General features: G+C 41.1%; 2 protein-coding genes and 1 long non-coding RNA gene across 5 annotated transcripts in view; 1 reads left to right on the top strand and 2 right to left on the bottom strand.

Moving 5' to 3' along the window:
* Positions 1 to 9258, bottom strand: part of LOC112153742 (sodium- and chloride-dependent GABA transporter 2) — a gene marked incomplete in the record, with an annotated part of 10109 nt that extends 851 nt beyond the window's left edge. The window contains 15 exon segments of the mRNA XM_024284142.2: positions 1 to 1379; positions 2547 to 2717; positions 2827 to 2927; positions 3000 to 3102; positions 4783 to 4920; positions 5003 to 5115; positions 5202 to 5326; positions 5411 to 5514; positions 7090 to 7224; positions 7350 to 7482; positions 7564 to 7651; positions 7718 to 7858; positions 7939 to 8073; positions 8860 to 9045; positions 9123 to 9258. Coding sequence (XP_024139910.1) covers positions 1230 to 1379; positions 2547 to 2717; positions 2827 to 2927; positions 3000 to 3102; positions 4783 to 4920; positions 5003 to 5115; positions 5202 to 5326; positions 5411 to 5514; positions 7090 to 7224; positions 7350 to 7482; positions 7564 to 7651; positions 7718 to 7858; positions 7939 to 8073; positions 8860 to 9045; positions 9123 to 9129 — 1830 coding nt within the window.
* Positions 7467 to 9464, top strand: LOC112153758. Its single transcript, XR_002920540.2, has 4 exons — positions 7467 to 7582; positions 7741 to 8053; positions 8537 to 8786; positions 8877 to 9464. It is a non-coding gene; the product is annotated as an uncharacterized LOC112153758 (long non-coding RNA).
* Positions 9465 to 12798: 3334 nt separating this feature from the next.
* The window catches only part of kdm5a (lysine (K)-specific demethylase 5A), a 21054-nt gene continuing 13704 nt past the window's right edge, over positions 12799 to 20148 (bottom strand). For all 3 annotated transcript variants that reach the window (XM_024284098.2, XM_024284106.2, XM_024284113.2), the window contains exons 21-28: positions 19101 to 19419; positions 18460 to 19020; positions 18218 to 18376; positions 17332 to 17460; positions 17101 to 17248; positions 16805 to 17025; positions 16202 to 16678; positions 12799 to 13423 (exon numbers count right to left, since the gene is read on the bottom strand). In XM_024284098.2, the coding sequence (XP_024139866.1) occupies positions 13139 to 13423; positions 16202 to 16678; positions 16805 to 17025; positions 17101 to 17248; positions 17332 to 17460; positions 18218 to 18376; positions 18460 to 19020; positions 19101 to 19419 (2299 nt within the window). In that variant the 3' untranslated portion in view covers positions 12799 to 13138. The remainder of the gene's footprint in view (positions 13424 to 16201; positions 16679 to 16804; positions 17026 to 17100; positions 17249 to 17331; positions 17461 to 18217; positions 18377 to 18459; positions 19021 to 19100; positions 19420 to 20148) is intronic.

Here is a 20148-nt window from a genome sequence, read left to right as displayed (position 1 = left end):
ATGAACCCACAGCTGGAAGAGGCTTGATGTGAAATATCAAAGCAGTGGATATCTCATGAATCTTGCTGCAGGCCTTTTCTCTCACAGCTCCATTCCAATACATGTGAGACTTGGTGTCATATAATTCCAACTGGGCATAAACCCCATTTATTATTTTCGCCTCCATGATCAGTGTTGAAATGGTTAAAACTTCCGTGAAGCAAAAGGGACGCCATCCACACGTCACTAACGAATCCGAGTCTCTGATTGTTCAAAGTTCTAATTGATTTAACAGAAACTGGAACTATGTTCAGCACAAGAAAGTAGAAGAAGAAGAAAAATAAACATGAGAAGAAGACAACAGATCAAGATCAAACAAAGAAGAAAACCCTCAAATAAGGAACATTAGATCCATGCAAAATCAAATATAGACTGGAAGAACGCAAAAGCAATCGGGACTGAAAGAAGTAAGAAGCTACAGAATCCAAGAAAGGCAGAAAAAACACCAGAAACCAAGACATCACCAACTCAGGATGTTCTTCTCTGAGGTCCACAATCCGCCAGAGAAGGGGGCGTGGTCACTCGAAAAGACCTGCAACAGCTGAGTCATGAGCGCAAAACCTTCTGATGAAGACTGGAAGCCAGCAATCAAAACATGTCAAGGTTAACTCTTTATTTTTCACATTTGTCTTTATTTTTTTAACTCACTGAATCCCTTTTGGGGTCACGATGTTGCTGGAGCCTATCCCAGCTACTGTTGGGTGAAGGCGGGGTACACCCTGGACTGATCACCAGTCTGTTGTAGGGCCTCAGAAACACACTCAAATGTACAGCTAGGGGTCATTTACAGTCACAGTCACTTTTTTGTGTAACAAAAGAGAAAAAAATCCCAAACAAGTTCCTTACATTTTCTAAGACAACTTTATGGTTTCGTCTTTTTTGCTAACTCTTCTTAAAAAATCAGTTATTTTTCTAAAAAAATGTTCACTACATACAGATATCATGTTGTCATTTGTATTAAAAAAAACTTTTTACTCTTAAAAACAATTATTAATAGGGGAATGGAACTTTTCGTACTCTTTTTTTTATTTTTTGTCGTCAGGTGGTAAAAATGTTCCTCTGAAAACAGACGTTAAACCTCCAGAGTCTTCCACACATATTGTGTTTAAAAACAACATGACACCAACTTGCTGTTTTTCCTCGACAACAAAAGCAAAGGCTGCAGCACTTGGGGGGTCTTTTCTCCATCTTCACACGCTGGAGTCTGTTTCTGGGACGGGGGCGTAGCTGTTTGAATTCTTGGTGGCGTCTCCATCCGGAGCAAAAATGACCAGCAGCCTCTCCTGCTCCCGTTTGGTTTTGGGTAAATCTCCGGATGGTGTGATAAGTAACACAACTCGCTGTAGGAATGAAAAGAAAAAGAAAACGGTGTTAGTTGGAGTCAGTATGAGCCTAAACTACCTAACTTTGTTTTCCCTGACGTCCTACGCTACGTGAACACGCATTTAGACCGTGGTGTTCACACTGGACAAGCAGGGAGGGGCTTCTTCTTCTTCTACTGTTTTCTAGCGCATGTCTTCTTCTTCTTCTTAAGTCATATTTATTTTAGGCAGCAGTGGATGCAGTTTCTTTTTTTTGGATTATTCAACAACTTTTTACTAAATTAGGGATCGTTTTACTTGGCCAGGAGTCTGCTGAAAAAATGTAAGTGTAAATAAAGTCATTGTACAATGATAGTAGTAACTTTATGTTACTTTAAATCTGAAGTAGAAAAGAACAAACTTGTATTATATTAGGATATTTTATAGTTAAGCTGCAGAACAGATTATCTTTTTCTATGAAGTAAACTAAATTAAACTTTATTAAACTCATTCACAAATAGTTGGAGAACAGTTTGGATCATAGGTCAAACTAAAATATTTTTGATCAAATTTGAGTCATTTGGAACCATTTGGAGGTCCGTAAGCACAACCAGACTTAAGGCACACAGTGTTTTAAGAAGAATTTTATATTTTAGGACAAATTTAAGAATTTAAGTGTGCTATATGGTTAAAAATTAGCTCCAATTAAACTTTTATTAGGTAGATTTTCTAAATTTCTGGCTGACCTGCACTAAAAACTGAAAATGTGAGATGATTCAAATGACGCAAAGTGTCTTTTATTTTGAAAGGAAGTTGTGAACTTTTAATAAAAATGTAATATTTGGAAAAAATGTTATTTTAGTTGTAATTTTTGCTTTTATTTTTCATTTTTATTCATCATAAAATTAACAATAACATAAATACAAATCACTATTTTATTTTTGCAAAGGGTGAACTGAGACTTCCTTGCTCCGTTTTTAGTGACCTAGAAGTCGACCTGAATGGTTCCTTAAGTGTCAAAGGTTGCAGACTCCTGGACTGAACGGACCATCAGCAAAAACGACAGTAGATCGTGGATAAAGATGAAAAGTGGGCTGTCCTGGTCTCCAATATTTCAGAAATCACCTCAAAACTATTGTAGATTTGGAGCTCCTCCACATCTCTGAATGTCAGATGAGATCAGACGTGTCCAGATTTGCGGCCTACCTCCTTCAGAGTTCCCTGGGTGGTGCTGATCTTGTACACCATCCACAAGGGGATGCAAATCATGGAGGAGAGGGCCAGCAGCCAACCGATGGTGTAGCCCCACCACGGGTACACATAGACATTGTTGTACTTCAGAGGAGTGTATTTAATGAGGGAGAAGGCGAAGGTTCCCTTCAGAGACAAACGAGGAATCAGAAAAAGTATATGGTTATCTTAAATAAATAAAAATGTAACCAGATTAAGAGGAAATCTCAAGAGTTAATGTGACACGGAGTCTCACAATGCAGGTAGCAGGAGTGAAGAACAACCAGCAGTATTTGATGTACGGGCCTGGGCGGTACCCGATCATGTCCTCAATGTTGTCATAAAAGCGATCTGCGCCTGTAGACAGAAGAGTAAATCTTCAAAGATTATTGCACTGAGAAAGTCCTAATTCCTCTGTCGTTGTCTCACCGTAAACCCAAGCGATGCAGACAGTTTCAAAGATGGACATGAAGAGGAGACACATGCCGCTGGCTGCATAGTAATCAAACAGCTGGAAGACGTACATGCCCCCCTAGAGGAGAAGGACACATTCAAATACATCCTTTCTTTGCTTCGTTTTAATTAATGCTTCGAATTAAACACATTTTATGACTGATTAGGCTCAGAGCATTGTCTTTACATTTTTCAAATAAACATTTTTTCTAATTTAGTTTGTGGTGAAAGTGAAGAATTTTGGCTGCAAATGCAGCAGATCGAACGTTCCAGACTTTCGGTGGCCGACACGGCTCACATAGATGGAAAAGCCACAACACAACGACGAAAGCAACAACGACAAAAGCAGAAGCACGACAACAAAGGTTTTAAAAAAAATGAATGAAACTTTTTTAAAAAGTCTGTTATTTATTGTGAATCATTTCTGTTGTGTTGTGGTTTTGTAGTAGTACTTCGACTTATATTGCCATATTTGTGCTTTTGTCATTGTGTTTCGGGTTTTATCTTTGTGTTGTCGGCTTTTGTCGTAGTCCTTTGGCTTTTGTCGTTATGTTGTAGCTTTCGTCATTGTGTTTCGGCTTTTGTCGTCGTGTTGTCAGCTTTAATTGTCGTGCTTCGACTTTTATCACCATGTTTCCGTTTTTGTCGTGTTGTTGCTTTTGTTGTTATGCTTCAGCTTTTGTTGCTGTGTTGTGGCTTTTGTCGACATGTTTCCGCTTTTGTCGTGTTGTGGATTTGTTGTTATGTTAGCCGTATCGGCCAACGTACAGACGGGATAAATGATAAATTTGACATTTATGAAAACAGATATCAACAAAAAAAAAGGATTATAAGATGTTTTTTAAGGTAAAATATGTGCCATACAGTTCAACTTAAAATCAATTAAAACTTTATTTATAAAGCACTTTCATACAACAGTAACAAAAAGTGCTTCACAAGCTTAAAAACAATTAAAAACAATTAGTCCTCCCAACATGGCAAGCATAAAATGACACATAAAGCTCAAAGTATGAGTGGAAATGCTGAGAAAGCAACATTATCTTGTTTAGGTTGTCAGCTTTTGACTTAGAGCAAAGCAGAGATGTGAAGGAATGATGATGAAATGATTTCAGAGGAACTAAATCAATGAATCTTGAGAAGAAGTTGGACAAGTAAATTAAAAAATTAAAAAACTGAACAGAATTTAAGGGTTTTCTTCTCACATTTTTATGTAATTTTGCGTATTTGCAATAAACGTGCTTAAAATCCATTCCAAATCATTTGAAGGACACCCTAAAGTCCTAATGTTTGTAAAACTTATACTTTGATAAGACAACCAGGCTCCAGATGGAAAATACAGTACAAAGCAGAGTTGTTTTTACAGACAATAACTCGGTGAAATTCACAAGTATTTCCGCTTTGCTGCTTGAAGGAGCAACAAAAACTAGTAAAATTTAGAAAATGGCTAAAAAAATGTGTTGGTTGTGAAAACAACAGAACAGTTTTTCTTCCTCAAATGATATTTATAACAGTTCATTTTTTTTGGAGAACAGTAATTTTTTATTTTTTTTTATTTGAAAGACTAGATTTTACACAACTTTTTTCTAAGTTAAAGAGGTTTTAATTGGCCAGGAGTCTGCTGAAAGAAACAACATAATTATAATTAAAAGACAACGCTTTTACAAATGATCAGAAGATTATCAGAGCGGGACTATAAAGTGTGACTGGGTACATTTGGACCGTCCTGGTAGCAGCAAACGTGTGTCCTGGTGAACTCTACCTGCATCAGCATGATGAGACCCATGAGGAAGGAGAAGAGAACCACGGCTAACAGGAAGAGCTCCCTGCGGTTCTTCCGGCGGAACACAGCAGGGTACATGTCCACCACGGCTGTCACCAGGCTCTCCACGCACACAAACTGGAGAAGAAGAAGAAAAAAAACGAAGATGATCCCACCCAAATCCATTGAACGGGAGGACATAAAAAATAGGCCTATTCACCTGACTGTCTAGTCCCAAAAAGACGATCATGATGAAGAAGAGCGCGGCCCACAAAGGGGAGAAAGGCATCATAGATACAGCCCGGGGGTAAGCAATGAAGGCTAGGCCAGGACCTGCAAGTCCACAAGAGAAAAAACGTAATCTCAAAGCCCCCCCTCCAAAAAAACAGGTCAGACAGCTTCTGGAATCTGAGCCTCACCAGACTCAGCCACCTCTGAGATGTGAACGTTCTGCTCATAAGACATGAAGCCCAGGATGGAGAAGATGGCAAAACCGGCGACGAAGCTGGTGCCACTATTCAGCAGACAGAGCGCCAGGCAATCTCTGCAACCCAGAAAACACTTTCCTTAAAGGCGGCCTTTTTATCCAGCAATTTAAAAAGGATTCTGGGACTTGTGGTTCTCACACCTGTAGCAGTTATTGTTGTATTTGTTGTAGCTGCCCAGAGCCGTCAGGGAGCCCAAGCAGATGGCGTAGGAGAAGAAGATCTGGGTGCCGGCGTCCATCCACACCTGACAGAAGAGAGTTTTTAAGGCGCAAAATGGAGTTTTGTAGTTTGAAAGCTCAAAAACAGTTTTCACATTTTTTACAGTACTAATGTTGTGTAGCTAAAATAATTTGACCTGATGCGGTTCTGGACAGTAAGGTCCACATTCGCCTTCCTTGCTGCACTTTGAACAAAAATTTGACCCATTGCGTTCTAAAAAACTCACAAAAATAGATTTTTGACATAGTGACATCACCGATGACATCATCGATGACATCACAGCAAGCAAAAGTAATAGAAAACGAATAGGACCAAAATTTCTTATGAAGCCCAACAAATATTTCAAAATCCACCAACCAAAACACACGTCAGGGATATCGAAAGGGAGTTTTAAAATCATTATGGGATGAGACTCGGCGGCCATTTTGTGGCATGAAAATTTTTTGCGATTTTCATTTATGCAAAATATTGGAAAAGAAAACTTGTTTTGGCAATCTTCATGAAAATTCTCGAACACCTGCCTGTTTAAACCTACAACCACAACCAAATCTACGCTGACCTTTGACCTCAGGAGTAGGCCACCACCTTAACCTTCTACAAATTGATACTCCTTATTCAGATTTCAATCTATACTTTATAAGGTACTTGGGAAAAAAATGCTGGAATTAGAAGTTGTAGATTTTTAATAGCGTTAGCATGGGTATTTTCCAAAAATGGCATTCCCCTTTTGTTCAAACATTTTTAACCAAAATGTCATGAGTCGTTGGCTCAAGCTGAACAAAACAATATGACATACGATGAGAACATATTAGGAATGTGGGCGTGATTAACAAAAAACCTCAGTTGCTAAGGAAATCCAAAATTTTACTTTTGCTGATTCTTCTAAAAATGGCGTAGATCTGTTTGTCACCTTCAGATGACCAAAAGATAAAATGGTTGCTATGGAGATAAATAAATAGAAAAGCCACCATTTTGAAAATAGAGATCTTTTTTTTTTTAATTTGTTACGTGCATCTCTGACCAGGGTGGCCTTCGACCCACCCCCACTGGTTGAGCAGCCAGTGGGGGTGGGTCAAAGTAGGGGGCACACAATGCAGTTCATGACCTTATTTTAGACTATGACTCAGCAAAATATCCCAAAAGTCAAGAACAGCTTTGATGAATTGAAACAAAAAACGTTTGTCAGACAATAGTTTTATGCTTATCTCTCTTGTTAAGCGTAAGAGTGGGTGTATCATCATACGGGCTTCTGAAACATCTCAAAGAGACAGAAATATCAAGAAAAAAAACCTTTTAATCATTGACCTGCTCAGAGTAAGATGGTAGTGTTGCAAGTCTGGTCGATGTAGCCGGTCTCAACATTTATTAACACTGTCTGCTTCTAAAACTACACTAAGCTGTGGATTTGTGAGGCAGGAATTAAGAAGTATGACTTGCTAGTTTTTTTCTGTGCACTTAGAGGGGCAATTCATGAGGAGCCAAGTTTACAAGAACTTTAAAAGTCAACAAAAATAGAAACTTAAGTCCTATCTGATTCTTAATCATCCAATGGAAAGCAGATGGACGCAGGTACCAGTTTTCTTCATTGCATTGATGGTACCTGCGGGTCAGCCAGTCGCCCCAAGTCGGGGTACAAATAGTACTGGATCCCAATCTCTGCACCAGGCAGGGTGAGTCCTCTGATCAGCAGCACTATCAGCATCAGGTAGGGGAAGGTTGCGGTGAAGTAGACCACCTAGACGGAAACGAAACAAGGACGACATGTCCAAACGTGAGACGGACCAACTCAATCTGACGATTCTTTTAGAAACAAAACACGGCGGTACAAGGTGTCGGATGTGCTCTGCGGCGCTCAGCCACCTTTCCTGTGGATTTCACCCCCTTCCAGATGCAGAAGTAGCACATGGCCCAGGCCACCAGCAGACACAGCGCCAAGTCCCAGTTCAGAGAGCCCATCTGGTCGATTCCCGGAGAAATCCTCAGCGCCCGTCTCCTGGAGAGCAAGAAAAGGAGTGCATGATGGGAACTTTGCAGCTAGTACACCAAATGTTGAAGAGCAAAAGAGAAAACATACTCCCAGAATTCAATGACCGGTGAGGTGGAGTTTGGGTTCACCGTTTGGTTGATTGACGTGTTCCTCCGTTGGATTTCCTCGCAGTTTTCTGAGAAAAGAAAAACACAGGAATGACGCGGACTTTGTGTGCGTAAGAATCCACAAATTCCCACACCTGTGTTCCACGTGTTGTTGCAGGAAGACCAAGGAAGTTCCCAGGAAAACGAGAAGGACAGATAGAAAATCCCCCAGGCCAGAACGATGATGTAGTAGAAGTTGAGCAGAGTCACGATCACCTGGGTGCCATAACCAAGACCTGCAGAGGAAGTTCAGAGGAGTTCCTGAGCGTCCCGCCGGGATTATTCCATCACCTCCACATTTATGACAAGCTCTTGCCTTCAAACAAGGGGCTGATCTTCCTCCAGCAGGTGATGCCGCCCTGACTGGTGTACTGACCGAGGGCCGTCTCCAGGAAGAAGACGGGAACGCCACAAGTGAAGAGGAAGATCAGGTACGGAATGAGGAAGGCGCCTAAATGCAAGAAGTTGTGTTCAAACCATACAGTAAATATAAGAAAATGGAGAAAAAATACCATTAAAACACAATTACTCTTGATAATTTTGGCAATATCCACTCCGGTACATCATGAAAAAGGTTCCCACGACTTTGCAAAAATGTCTTCTCTGTAGTTGATGGGTCAAACAATTCAGAGAGATCATTGTGACTTAGAGGGAACTTCCTCAGAGATCCAGTTTAGAAGACATTTTCTTGCACAGAAAATACGCTTTTTGATCAAACCCAACAGTAAAAACTAAGGGTTATTGTTAAAGTCTGCAGATAAAATTCATCTCCTGACCAGCATTGACTTTTATTTAGCTTCTCGTTAGCTTAAATGTACAAAAACTAACTTAATCAGGAGCTGAACCTCAAAAACACATCTATTTTCTGCAGCAAATAAATCATTTTTTTGAACCCCAATGATCCCTCTTTTCAGCCCTCAGGGTGGAGAGATGTTTGGAGATTTGCAGGAACAGCTGCTGCGAGCATAGAGCAACAACAGCTGTCTGACCCCGCTCTACCCTGACCTCTGACCCCTGCCTGACACCCCCTGAAGAAAGGCATGGACATCCAATTTAGCAGCTACACAAGCATGTCCAAAAACAAAACCAGGACAGGAGGAGGGGGGTTCTCAGTCCTTTGATTGGTCCCTAAAGACAAATTTTTAAATCTTTAAGTTGTATCGGGTGAGTTCAAGGACAAAGCGATGGGACTTTTTGATCCAACTTTTTGTCTATTTTTTTGGAGTTTTACACTCGCCTCCTCCGTTCTTGTAGCAGAGGTAGGGGAAGCGCCACATGTTGCCCAGGCCGATGATGGAGCCCGCCACCGACAGGATGAACTCCAGCTTGTTGCTCCACTGGCCTCGCTCCTCCATCTTCTGCTCGCAGGGCGGCAGCACATCCTGGTTGCCACCATTGGGGAGGCCTGCTTTGGCAGAATCCTCTATGAATAACAGCAGAAAGCCACAAAGTCAGGCCCCTCCCCCATCTTTACTGAGATCTACCTGATCCGTCGCTTACCTTTCATTGCAGCCTAACGTCGGTCTGTCTCGAGCCTGGAACGATTTTTTTGTGCACGCTCATCCATAAACACTCAACTTTTTTTGCTATATAACGCCACTCCAGAAAGGGGCGGGGCACTGTAACGCTAAACCAGGGCCAGCCTCCTCTCTCCGGCCCTTCATTTGCCCCCGTCTGAGCAAAGTACATCACCGGCCACGACTCTTCAGTTAAAATGAGGAGACACATAAGAGGAATCTCTGACCTGTTGGCCTCTCATATCAACACTCCACTGCTGAAGGCGAATATGAAGAAAATTGAAATTGTGGAACAACCACCAAAAGAATTAATAAAAAATAAAAATACAGAACAACTTACAGAAGATAAAAAAACGCAGAGAAACAAAAAAAAAGACAAAAATGCAGAAACAAGCAAAATAATCAAAATTGCATTAGAAAGAAACAGAAAAAGAAACCAAAAACACAGGAAAAAAGGGAAAACGCAAAGAAAAAACTAAAGCAAAAAAAGAGATAAGAAGTGCAGAAAATAAAAAAGGAGACAAAAAACTAGAAAATTGGAAAATTCAGAAAATTTAAAAAAAAAAAAATTCAAAGAGGCAAAGAATGCAGAAAACCAAGGAGACAAAAAAATCTGAAAATTAAAAAACATAAAATGCAGAAAATAAAAAAAGAGGCAAAACATGCAGAAAATTAAGAGGCAAAGAATACAGAAAATTAAAGCAACAAAAAAAAGAAAGAAAACTATAATGCAGAAAATTTCAAAAAAGAGACAAAAATGCTGAAAATTAAAGGGACAAAAATTCAGAAAATGCAGAAAAACAAAAAAAGAGATAGGAAATGCAGAAAATTTAGGAGACAAAAAAAATCAGAAAATTTAAAAAAGGAGAAAATGCAGAAAATTTAAGAGACAGAAAACGCAGAAAATTAAAAAAGAGATAAGATGCCGAACATTTTTAAAAAGAGACAAAAATTCATTAAATAAAAAAGTTGGAAAATGCAGAAAATCAAAAATTTGCAAAAAATGAAAAAATGAAAAAAGAGAAAATAGAAAAAAACAAATGAGAGAGGAAATGCATAAAAAGGCAACAAAAATCACAAAATTAAAAAGAGAAAAAAGGCAGAAAATTTAAAAAAAGAGACAAAAATTCTGAAATTAAAAGAGATGGAAAATGTAGAAAACCAAAAAAACGAGACAGGAAATGTGGAAAATTGAAAAAAGGGGAAAAGGGAGAAAAAAAATACAGAAAAAGAAATGTAAATAACTGAAAATTTTTAAAAAAGAGACAAAAAGGAGGAAAAACAAAAAAAGGGACAGTAAACGCAAAAAATCTCAAAAAAACATCAAAAAACCGAATAAGACAGAAAATACTGAAAAACAAATAGACAGAAAACAAATATGGAAAGAAAAGGACAACATGTTTATCTGGGAATCAAAATTCCATCAGGTGCAACAGACGGGAGCCTCTGAGGGTCATTTTCATTTGTTGATGTCACCTTCAGGAGAACGTTTCCTTTCACAGACAAAGGCCTGCTGCTCAGACGGAGGCCGAAGCAGCTCTGGGGAGTTCAGTCCGGATTCAGCCTGACCGGGTCAGAACTCGCCTTCAATCGGACCCTCACCGGTCTGAAGAATTCATCCATGCAAACGTGTGAGCCGCTGATGCAGAACTCCACAAAATAGAACAACCTTGATGCGTGTCCAGCAGGGAGGAGATGAGTAAAAAAAAAACAATCACACAGAGGACAACATGAAGTTCTACATGAAGGCCAACATACTAAAGATCCACCACATGAGCAGCAGCCAGCAAGTGACACGCAAAGATTAACTTTCCGAGGTCACAGGTCATCCCCGAGTCTGTTAGATGATTCATGAACAGCAAGTTACTTCCAAACTGTAATATATTACAGATTACTCATTAGCATCACTTAGAAGTAATCCCTTACTTTGAAGTATTCCTGAGCTGAAATGACTTCTGGATTACTTTATAGTTACATCTAGTACATATATATCTATACAGACAGGTATTTATGGTACAAATTGTTACTAATAGTTTAGTTTTCATTTGGTAAAGTGAAAACACACCAAGAACGATAAAATAATTCTCAACTTTTGTCAGTTTAATCCATAATCCATAGGCTATTTAATATTTTTAAAAAAGGGAAAAAAATGAAATAGAGAAGCTGATGTTTGTGTGTCTCAAAAAAACGAAACAAAAAGCAGCTAATTAGAAAGGTGAGTCCAAATTTCTTGACTATAAAGGGTGAATCTATAACTTCAAAATCTAGTACCCTGGAAATTTCCCAGAAGTCTCAGTTGAAAAAATGCATCTACTCACATTTTTTAATACAACTCTTAATCATGAAATCACAGTGGATTCAGAAATATTGCTTGTAAAATGTTCATATTTATTTATTTATTTTCGGTAAACGTGTGATGTCATATTTGCTGTTATAAAAATGAAATGTATTCAAATTATGTTAAATTCAGAATAGGAGTAGAGGGGAAATTAGCACACAGCCAAACTAGTCCAAACTTAGAGGACAAATGTTGGATTTTATGACAAAATAAGATAAGAAACGAACAAATAAGAGATGTTTGGGTTTATGAACCAGGAAGAGAGACTAGGTTATACATTTAGGAAGTTGAACATGATTGATCACAACCAGAAAATCTATATTTTTTGCAATTTTTAAAAAATCTGTCATCACCGAGTGGCTGTAAACTAGAAGTAGAGCAGTTGACCTCAGATTAAATGATGACAGCTTCAGTTAGCTGTCGAAGAGTCCTTGGTACACATTTCTCTTGGTGGTTACAGGTTGACGTGTTGCATAGTAGCAGAGCCGCCATCAATGTATCTCAATGTGATGATAAAGTTATTTGAGGTTTAATTAATATAGAAATATATCATATCCCTCTTGATTACCAGAGGAAAAAAAATGTTCAGTAAAATTTGTATTAAATCCACAAAAACTACAATTCCCAGAATCCCACCTCTTCAGTTTAGTATCATTGAAAAGACCAAAATGTGAAATATGTAGTGATTGGGAGATTTTCAGGTTTAAGAGGAGGAAAAATTTGCATTGCTGGTGGATGACGATATAAGTAAACGCCATTTTTAATCACTTTTGAACATCTGTTCTAAAACAAAAATGTTTAAATACATTTAAATAGTAAAATATTAATACAGCAACAAGGAATAAATTACTGAAATATCTAAAAACTTCTGGTTCATCTTCATTTGTAGGAACCGTATATGAAAACTGGACTGAGTGACCCCTCCCCCTCACATTCAGAACAGGAAGCACCTTGTTTTAACATGTTCTTGATTATTCAGTTTTTTCATATTTAATCTATTTAAGAAGTCATAAACTGACTAATCAAACGACTCAATAAAAGTACGTGGAATGTTAAAAGCGTTTGACAAATTTAGTTGAAATTTGCGTGAAAGTTGTAGGGGGGTGTGGCCTTCGAACAAGCTCACTCCTGATTGGCTAACATGGATGACTCAGACCGATTTGGACAATCACTGCATACTGACGTCCATATCGCGAAGAAATGGCAGCTAAATAACTGGAAGAAAGAAGCCATTTTCAATGGCTGACATCACACTCACTCGGTCCAGTTCTCATATTCAGTCAATGATAACAACATGAGAGAGAATAAACAAACACAAACGTTTAATTTGACTAGGAATATTTATTCAAGGTGAGAAAACACAAACACAACCCAAATGTTTACCTGCTTCAAACATATTTACATTATAAATAATTCCACTGCTAAACCGTTATTGTTGGAGGAGGGGTTCTGACTGAAATGGGCAGAACTGATGGGTCAACATGTCCGGTTTGGGAAAAGATTTCCTAAACCTAGGCCTGAACTTTACAGGAGGACTAGAATTTAGAGAAGATTCCCGAAGCCACAAACGTTTTTCCTGTGCTTTTATAAACCAGCTAGTCACAGAAATGCAGAAAATAAAAATAAGAAAGGAAGTCAGTTTTTGTGATTTTGTTTAGGGGCTAACTGCCCTCCTGAGGCTGTGGCGGCAGCGGCGGCGCTGCTGTGACAAAGTGAGGCGCAGTGGCCCACGAGGACGACGGCGCGTTGGCGCACAGAGGCACCGGCAGCACCGCCACGGCCTCCTCCACCACCTCCACCACGGTGAGGCTCTCCGCGTCCCCCACTGCTTTCTGGGAGCAGTCCATGCAAATGTAGTCCTCGGTCTCTGCCATTTCGCAGGACACGCCCACGCAGACTTGGTGGAACCACTCGTCGCACCCGCCGTCGCACTGAACCCAGTCCACCTAGGGACAAAGAGAAATAGAGCGTTTACCCCGAAATTTATTGATTTTATTGAAGCTTCATCCGACCTCACCAAACCAGGAAAGTCTCCATCAAGTCCTTCACGAGTCACAAAAATGACATCACCGCTCCAGCACAGAAAAACATTTTTCTTTAGAAAATTATTACTGTTTTCTGAAATTTTTAGCTCAAATATTATTTTGCAGACTTCTACTTATCTACAGATGACTAGGACAGGCCAGATCCCGATGCTGTGATTGGTCGTCCCACAGACACGCACGGCGTGGAGCTTGACCACAGGTTAAACTCAGCAGAAAGTGTGTAAGCCTGAAAATGTGTGTGATCTGTTAATACGTGATGTGTAACTCTCTTTAAGGTGTTACAGTGCTGTTCTCCGCTTATGATAATCAGTAAAGTTCGGAAATCTGAAGGATTCTTTTAAGGAAACGAAAGGAATGTGTGGGTTATCGAGTTCATCTGGAGGTTGCTGAAACAAAAGAACATCGGCAGACTGAGAATCAGAGATCAAATAGTGAAATAGTGCTCATGGGAAATATATTTTAGAAATCTGTGAATCTGAAACACTCAGGAGTGAAATTTTATGGAGTTAAATAAGATTCAGTTTAAAGTGAATAAAAAACTAGCTTGACGTATTAATAATTAAAACAAAAATGCAAATTAAAAAAAAAAATAAATTTAAAGAAATACTGATAACTATAAGAGACAAAATATAACTTCTTACCAAAAAGTTTTTGATTAAAACATCTGATTTTTGGTTAGTTTACAGTTTAAATTCAAATTTTCCATTTTTGGAGTTGATGTCAATTTTGTGGGGGTGGAGCTTTGAGCCCATTGGGTACCGGAACATGACTGACATCAGGTCACAGAGGTCATGGTGATGTCATTTCCACTCCAGAACAGCGTCTGTTGTTGTCGCCGCCTGTGGATGCAGTGATGACGCTCTCCCAAACCAAGACCAAAGAAGATGTAGGATCATTTATATATTACTGATGTGTAGGACAACCAAAGAAGACGATCCATCAAACAGGGCAACAGATTCTGTTTGTAAAACTGATTTCCAAGGTCATCTAGGTATAAGAATTACAAGGTTTTAAATAGGAGGACAATGGACAGAGACTGAACAAGGTCCAACTTTGACCAACAGAAGTCAGCACAAAGAAGTTCCGAATGAAAACTGGCGCTAGCTTACTGGCTAAGTAACTGCTAGCTGTAGTTAAGTCAATGAGACTGTAAACTCGCTGTTACATTGCAAACACAATAAAAGGGTTTTTCTTATAGAACAATTATTTGGGGCTTTTGAAGAGTTCAAATGTGTTTTTTAAGCAAATATTTAGCTAATTTTCTTGAAAGTTTTTTGACAAATAAAAGCCCTTCCTAAAAACATGCATGGTCTGTGTAAATATTATGACTGTTGTTGTCAGGACTTGGATTTGGACTTGCCTCCATCAAATTGGGACTTGACTCAGGACTTGCCTTGTTTGACAAGGATAGGGGTCACGAACCCTGGTCCTCAAGGGCTACCGCCCCTGCTTGTTTTGTATCTAACCCCACATGCTGCTCACCTGGACCAGGTGTGTTCAGTCAATCAGAAACTGGGCTGATTTAATCCAGCTAATCCGCATTTACTGAAGCAGGGTTAGATGGAAAACAAGCAGGGCGGTAGCCCTCGAGGACCAGGGTGGGTGATCCCTGGACTAGGATCTAGCCTACTTTGACAAGGGAGTTGAGTCACGACTTGACTCTGGACTTACCTACTTCAACTAGGGACTTGACTTAAGACTTCCCTACTTTGGCAAAGGACTTGATTCGGGTCTTGGCTATTTCAGCTTGGGACTTGACTCTGGACTTGCCCAATTTGACAAGAGACTTGACCCAGGACTTGACTACTTCAACTTGGGACTTGACTTAGGACTTACATACTTTGAGTTGGGACTTGGCCTCAAACTTGCCTACTTTGACAGGGTACTTGACTACTTCAACTTGGGCCTTGACATAAGACTTGCCTATTTTGACAAAGAACTTGACCCGGGTCTTGGCTATTTCAGCTTGGGACTTGACTTAGGAATTACATACTTTGAGTAGGAACTTGACCCAGGACTTGACTTAAGACTTACCAACTTTGACAAAGAACTTAACCCAGGACTTGACTACTTCAACTTGGGACTTGACTTAAGACTTGCCAGGTTTGACAAGGGACTTGACCCACGACTTGACTACTTCAACTTGGGACTTGACTTAGGACTTACCTACTTTGACTCTGGACTTGTCTACTTTGAGTAGGGACTTGACGACAAAGACTAAAGACCTTCTTGTGACTAATACTAAAATATGTACCTATCAATTACATTTCAATTGTTGGTAATGCATAATATACAAAGAATTTAGAAAATTAAAGATGTCCATTTACTTTTTTGCTTAACTATTTTATATCAGCTGTTATGATCTGATCTATTGTATTTATTCACATTTCTGATCAGTTTTTAATGAGTTGGGAACCTGTTTCTTTACTTACCCTTTCTTAACCTTTAAACACCAGAGTTTTAACACCAGAATTGACATTCTTTCGACTAGTGTAATTCTTCAACCGTTACAGAATTTACGTTAGAAAAGTAGCTTTGCGCAGATATGCAACAGTTTATTGCAGTGAACTGCTAAACGTCTGTTTCTGCCTCAGAATCAGTTAGAAACATGTTTACTGCATTAATAGTTGAAGAGCGTGTTGTATTTGTACTGCTGGTCATGTACAGAGATGTCCTCACCTTGTCTTTACACGGTCTCTGGCAGTTCTTGGCAGCACACACGGCGTTCTCGTCATTGGAGTCCTCCGCCCCCGACCAATCGTACTTAGAGGGAATATCCAGGATCTTCTTCTCCTTCCTCTGGTCCAGACCCTCCCTGATGGATTCGGCCTTCGCCGCCGCCTTCTCCTTGCGTTTCCTCTCCTTCTCCTCCTTAGCCAAGCGCTTGGCCAGCTGCTTCACCTCCCGGTTTTTCTCCAGGCTGAGTTTCAGCTTCTTCTTTTTCGGCTTGACGCCCAGACCGAGTTCCAGACCGACTCTTTTCAGCTCTTTGGACTTGGGCGGCCTGATTTCAGACAAAGAGGACGCTCCACCAGCGGCGGCGGCTGCGGCCATCAGCATGTGATGGTGCTCGGCTCTTTCCAGCTTCCGCTTCCGTTTCTTCTCAGAGTCTTTGTGTTTGATTTTCAGAGGTTTCTCCAACAGTAAGTTGTCAGGCTGGAGAAGAAAAGAAAGAGACAGATTGTGATCTTTTCTCTTACTTTAAACAAAACTAGTTTGTCCTGGACTTGAAAACTCAACATCCACATGGTCTTGGAGTTGCGTAACAGATGGCCTCCGTACCTCCATGACCTGCAGAAATCTCTCCTCAGAGGGAGGGTGCGTGGCCTGCAGGATCCTCCAGATGTGCTGGGTCTCATCCAGGGACACCTCCAGCAGGTCTCCCAGCATCATCAGCTCCTCCAGCTGGGCCTTAGCCTGCGGGGACAGCTCCAGAACCGGTGGCTCCAGAGTCCGGGGTACCAGAGGGGTCTTCCTTGGCTGCTTTCTGGGAGTAATGATGTCTAGAAAACACGTTGAGAATTATTAGAGAAAAAGAACTACAGGGGTGTTTTTTTTTTACTTTATAAGGGTCTCACTTTGCACACAGGACTTAGAGGCGGATGAATAGGCGTGCTCGGCGCAGAAGGAAGGAGTCACAGCTGGCCACATGTGACTGACCACCTCCTCTGACTTGACAGGGATCTCCTCGTCACAGAACAGGTAAGGCTTCACCTCACCGGGGTCCTGCAGAAGCACGAGTTTAATTTAAAAATTAAAAAAATAAAAAAATAACGGGAGTTTGTTCAAAGCTCCTGAAGATCTCGTACTTTCACGTCGTAACCGTACGTTTCCCTAATGTCCTCGTCAGAGTCGGTCTCCTCGTCGTCGTAGTCCACCGAGGGGCGAGGAGACGTGGCTCTGCTGAAGCCGGACTGCTGGAAAGTTTGGATGTGGCCCTGAGGAGCAAACAGACAGGAACGTGTCAAACCTTCACGAAGACGAGCTGCTCTGCAGAGACTCAGTCTGGAACACAGATCGGAAAATGAACTACAGCAAACAGATTTAAAGTTTTTGTTTGGCATCCTGACAACATTTTAGTGCCCCCCACTGGTTGTTTCTATACATACATTTAAAGATATTAAAATTCCCACTCCAATGAAAAAGTATTTTTGTTGAATTTTCACATGATGGAGGACAAATATAAAGAAAATAAAGATTAAAACAGCATCTCTGAATTTTCACTGTAAATTAGGAGCAGATGAAAAAATGCAGTTTGATAAAAATCGTATTTGTGATGCAGAAAATAGCTGGGCGGGCCACAAGCTCTCTGCTCTGCTCCATTCTCATGCATTCACTTGCAGATGAATAGATCCGTGTATGTCTGTTGTCTGAGCTGGTAGCTGGATCAAAACTGTTAGAGAGCTCCGAAATCGCTTGCCATGTTTGTTGAACCGACAATTAGGGATGCAAAAGAAAAGCTAGCGGAAAAGCGTTGAAACAGAGAGCTCTCAGCAATAGGGAGACCACAACTCAGAGGCGAAATTCTAAAGCTGCGTTCACCACTCGCGATCAAGTGGAAAAATCTATGTATTTTTCGCATAAGTACACAAGTTTCTACAACCGTTATCAAAAGATAATCGGAGTGGGACTTTAAAAAAAGTAAAGGAAAATATTTCTTTTAAGACTAGAATTAGAAGTGGGGATTTGCGCCACCTGCAGGTCAGGATTGGCAGCAGCTTTTTGCAGCTCGGCGTTGATGATCTTCTCCGTTTTCTCGCGCGCCGCCTGCTCCACCATCCGCTGGCTGAGAACCGACAGCTTTGCCAGCGCCGAGGACAGCTCCTCTGTGGCCAGAGCTTGGCGCGCTCGGTCCTGAAAAAGTCAAGAGTTTACAATTTTGAAAAAAGGTAAAAAACGGAACAAAAAAACTAAGGATGGAAACGTCAGGTTCCAACCTGCCAGCTCATGGCCCGCTCCGTCAAACACTGCAGGGCTTCTCCCTCAGGGAGTCGCACCGGCAGCTTCTGCAGCGACACCAGCAGCGACAGGATCGTCTCTAGTCTGGGCCTCCTCGAGCGCTGACACAGCGGGCACAGGAATTTAGACTCCTTGCTGTTGCTCTGCCAGGCCACGCCCACTTTTTTTTGCGGCCCCGTCTTGGGCAGGGGCACGCACGCCCCGTGAAACCAGTCTTTGCAGAGCTCGCACTGCAGCATGAAGCCGCTGGCCGTCTTGCGACACAGGCAGAACTTGACCTCCTCGATGCGGTCCGCCATCGCCATCTTGGCTAAGTTGGCGGCGCGGAGCGAGTGGATGGCCTCCACTTCTTTCTGCTCTTTGGCTTTGAAGGCGGCTACCACGGTGGACGGCTCTCGCACTTCCTCCAGGCTCTCCTCCAGGTCGCTGAGGGCGTCGGGGTCGAAGCCGCCTCTCTCCTTCTCCATCAGCTCCTTCACGCGCTTCCTCTTGCTCTTGCTGTTGCCGTAGATTCCGATATCCACTCGAGGACTCAGAACCTAGAAGAAAAGCAACAATTCTAGATTATTTTAGATGTTAGAAGATAAAATCTTTCATCTCTGATGAGACTTTACTTCACCTGAATCAGAGTGTAGGTGGAGTTCTTCTTCAGGAAAGTGCGAGCCGTCCTCTCTCTCCACGCTCGAGCCGCCGCCACCTGCGACTCCACCTGAGCCAGCGGGTCCAGCCGGACGGGGATGGAGCGACCCCTGGCCAGCAGGTTCTCCAGCTGCTCTAGGTAGGCGTAGCTGCTCCCGGAGTGAATGGCTTCCACCTTTGACGACCACTCTTTGGCCTTCTGCAGGGCGTCCCGCAGGGCCAGAATGTTGGGGAGGTACGCCGGGATGTTCCTCGCCTCCACCACGATGCTCTCCAGGGTGGCCATGCTGTGGCGAGGTCTGAGTTTCCCAGAGGACACAGAGGGCCAGCATTTTATTTTGAAGTTCAGAGCAACTGTAAAGGCTTACATTACTGTTAACCAAAAAAATATGAATATATCTTTATGAACATTATATATTTTTTTGTCTTAATGTTGCTATCAGTAAGATTGTTTTTCAGCTAGTCAGGAAAATAAGAGAAGGACATAAAACTTGGATTATTTTCCTTAAAATTAACACTTCATAAGTGACTCCAAACAGGAAGTACCTGTTGGTTCAAAAACGTCAAAATCCCATAGACTATTATTGAAAAGTAAACTATTACTCAGTCTTTATATTTGTCAGAATAATCCTTCTTGATCAGCTCCCTTTTCTTTTTGACATGTTTTTGTTAAACGTGTTCTTTCTGTGGTGCAAGTTATTCAAATTATAAACCGACCAATCAGACGTCTCAATAAAAGTGCGTGTTCTCTTGTTGGACCAATGACTGCTTACTGACGTCTCCAACATGGCAGTGTCGGTATAAAAAAAAAAACACGGTGACTGAATTGATTTCATTTGGTTGGACCCGGAAGTAAACCTTATGGGTGACATCACGCTAACTCGGTCCAGTTCTCATATACAGTTAATGATCTGAACCTTTGTTAGTAAGCGGATCACTTCACAAAAATGCCTCCATCACCCAGACTGGGGGTCTGCAACCTTAAACGCTAAAAGAGCCATTTGGTCCAGGTTCTAAGGGACCGAAAC

Source organism: Oryzias melastigma, linkage group LG23, assembly GCF_002922805.2.
Source record: "Oryzias melastigma strain HK-1 linkage group LG23, ASM292280v2, whole genome shotgun sequence".
NCBI lineage: Eukaryota > Metazoa > Chordata > Actinopteri > Beloniformes > Adrianichthyidae > Oryzias > Oryzias melastigma.
This window is presented reverse-complemented; position numbering and strand designations above follow the sequence as displayed.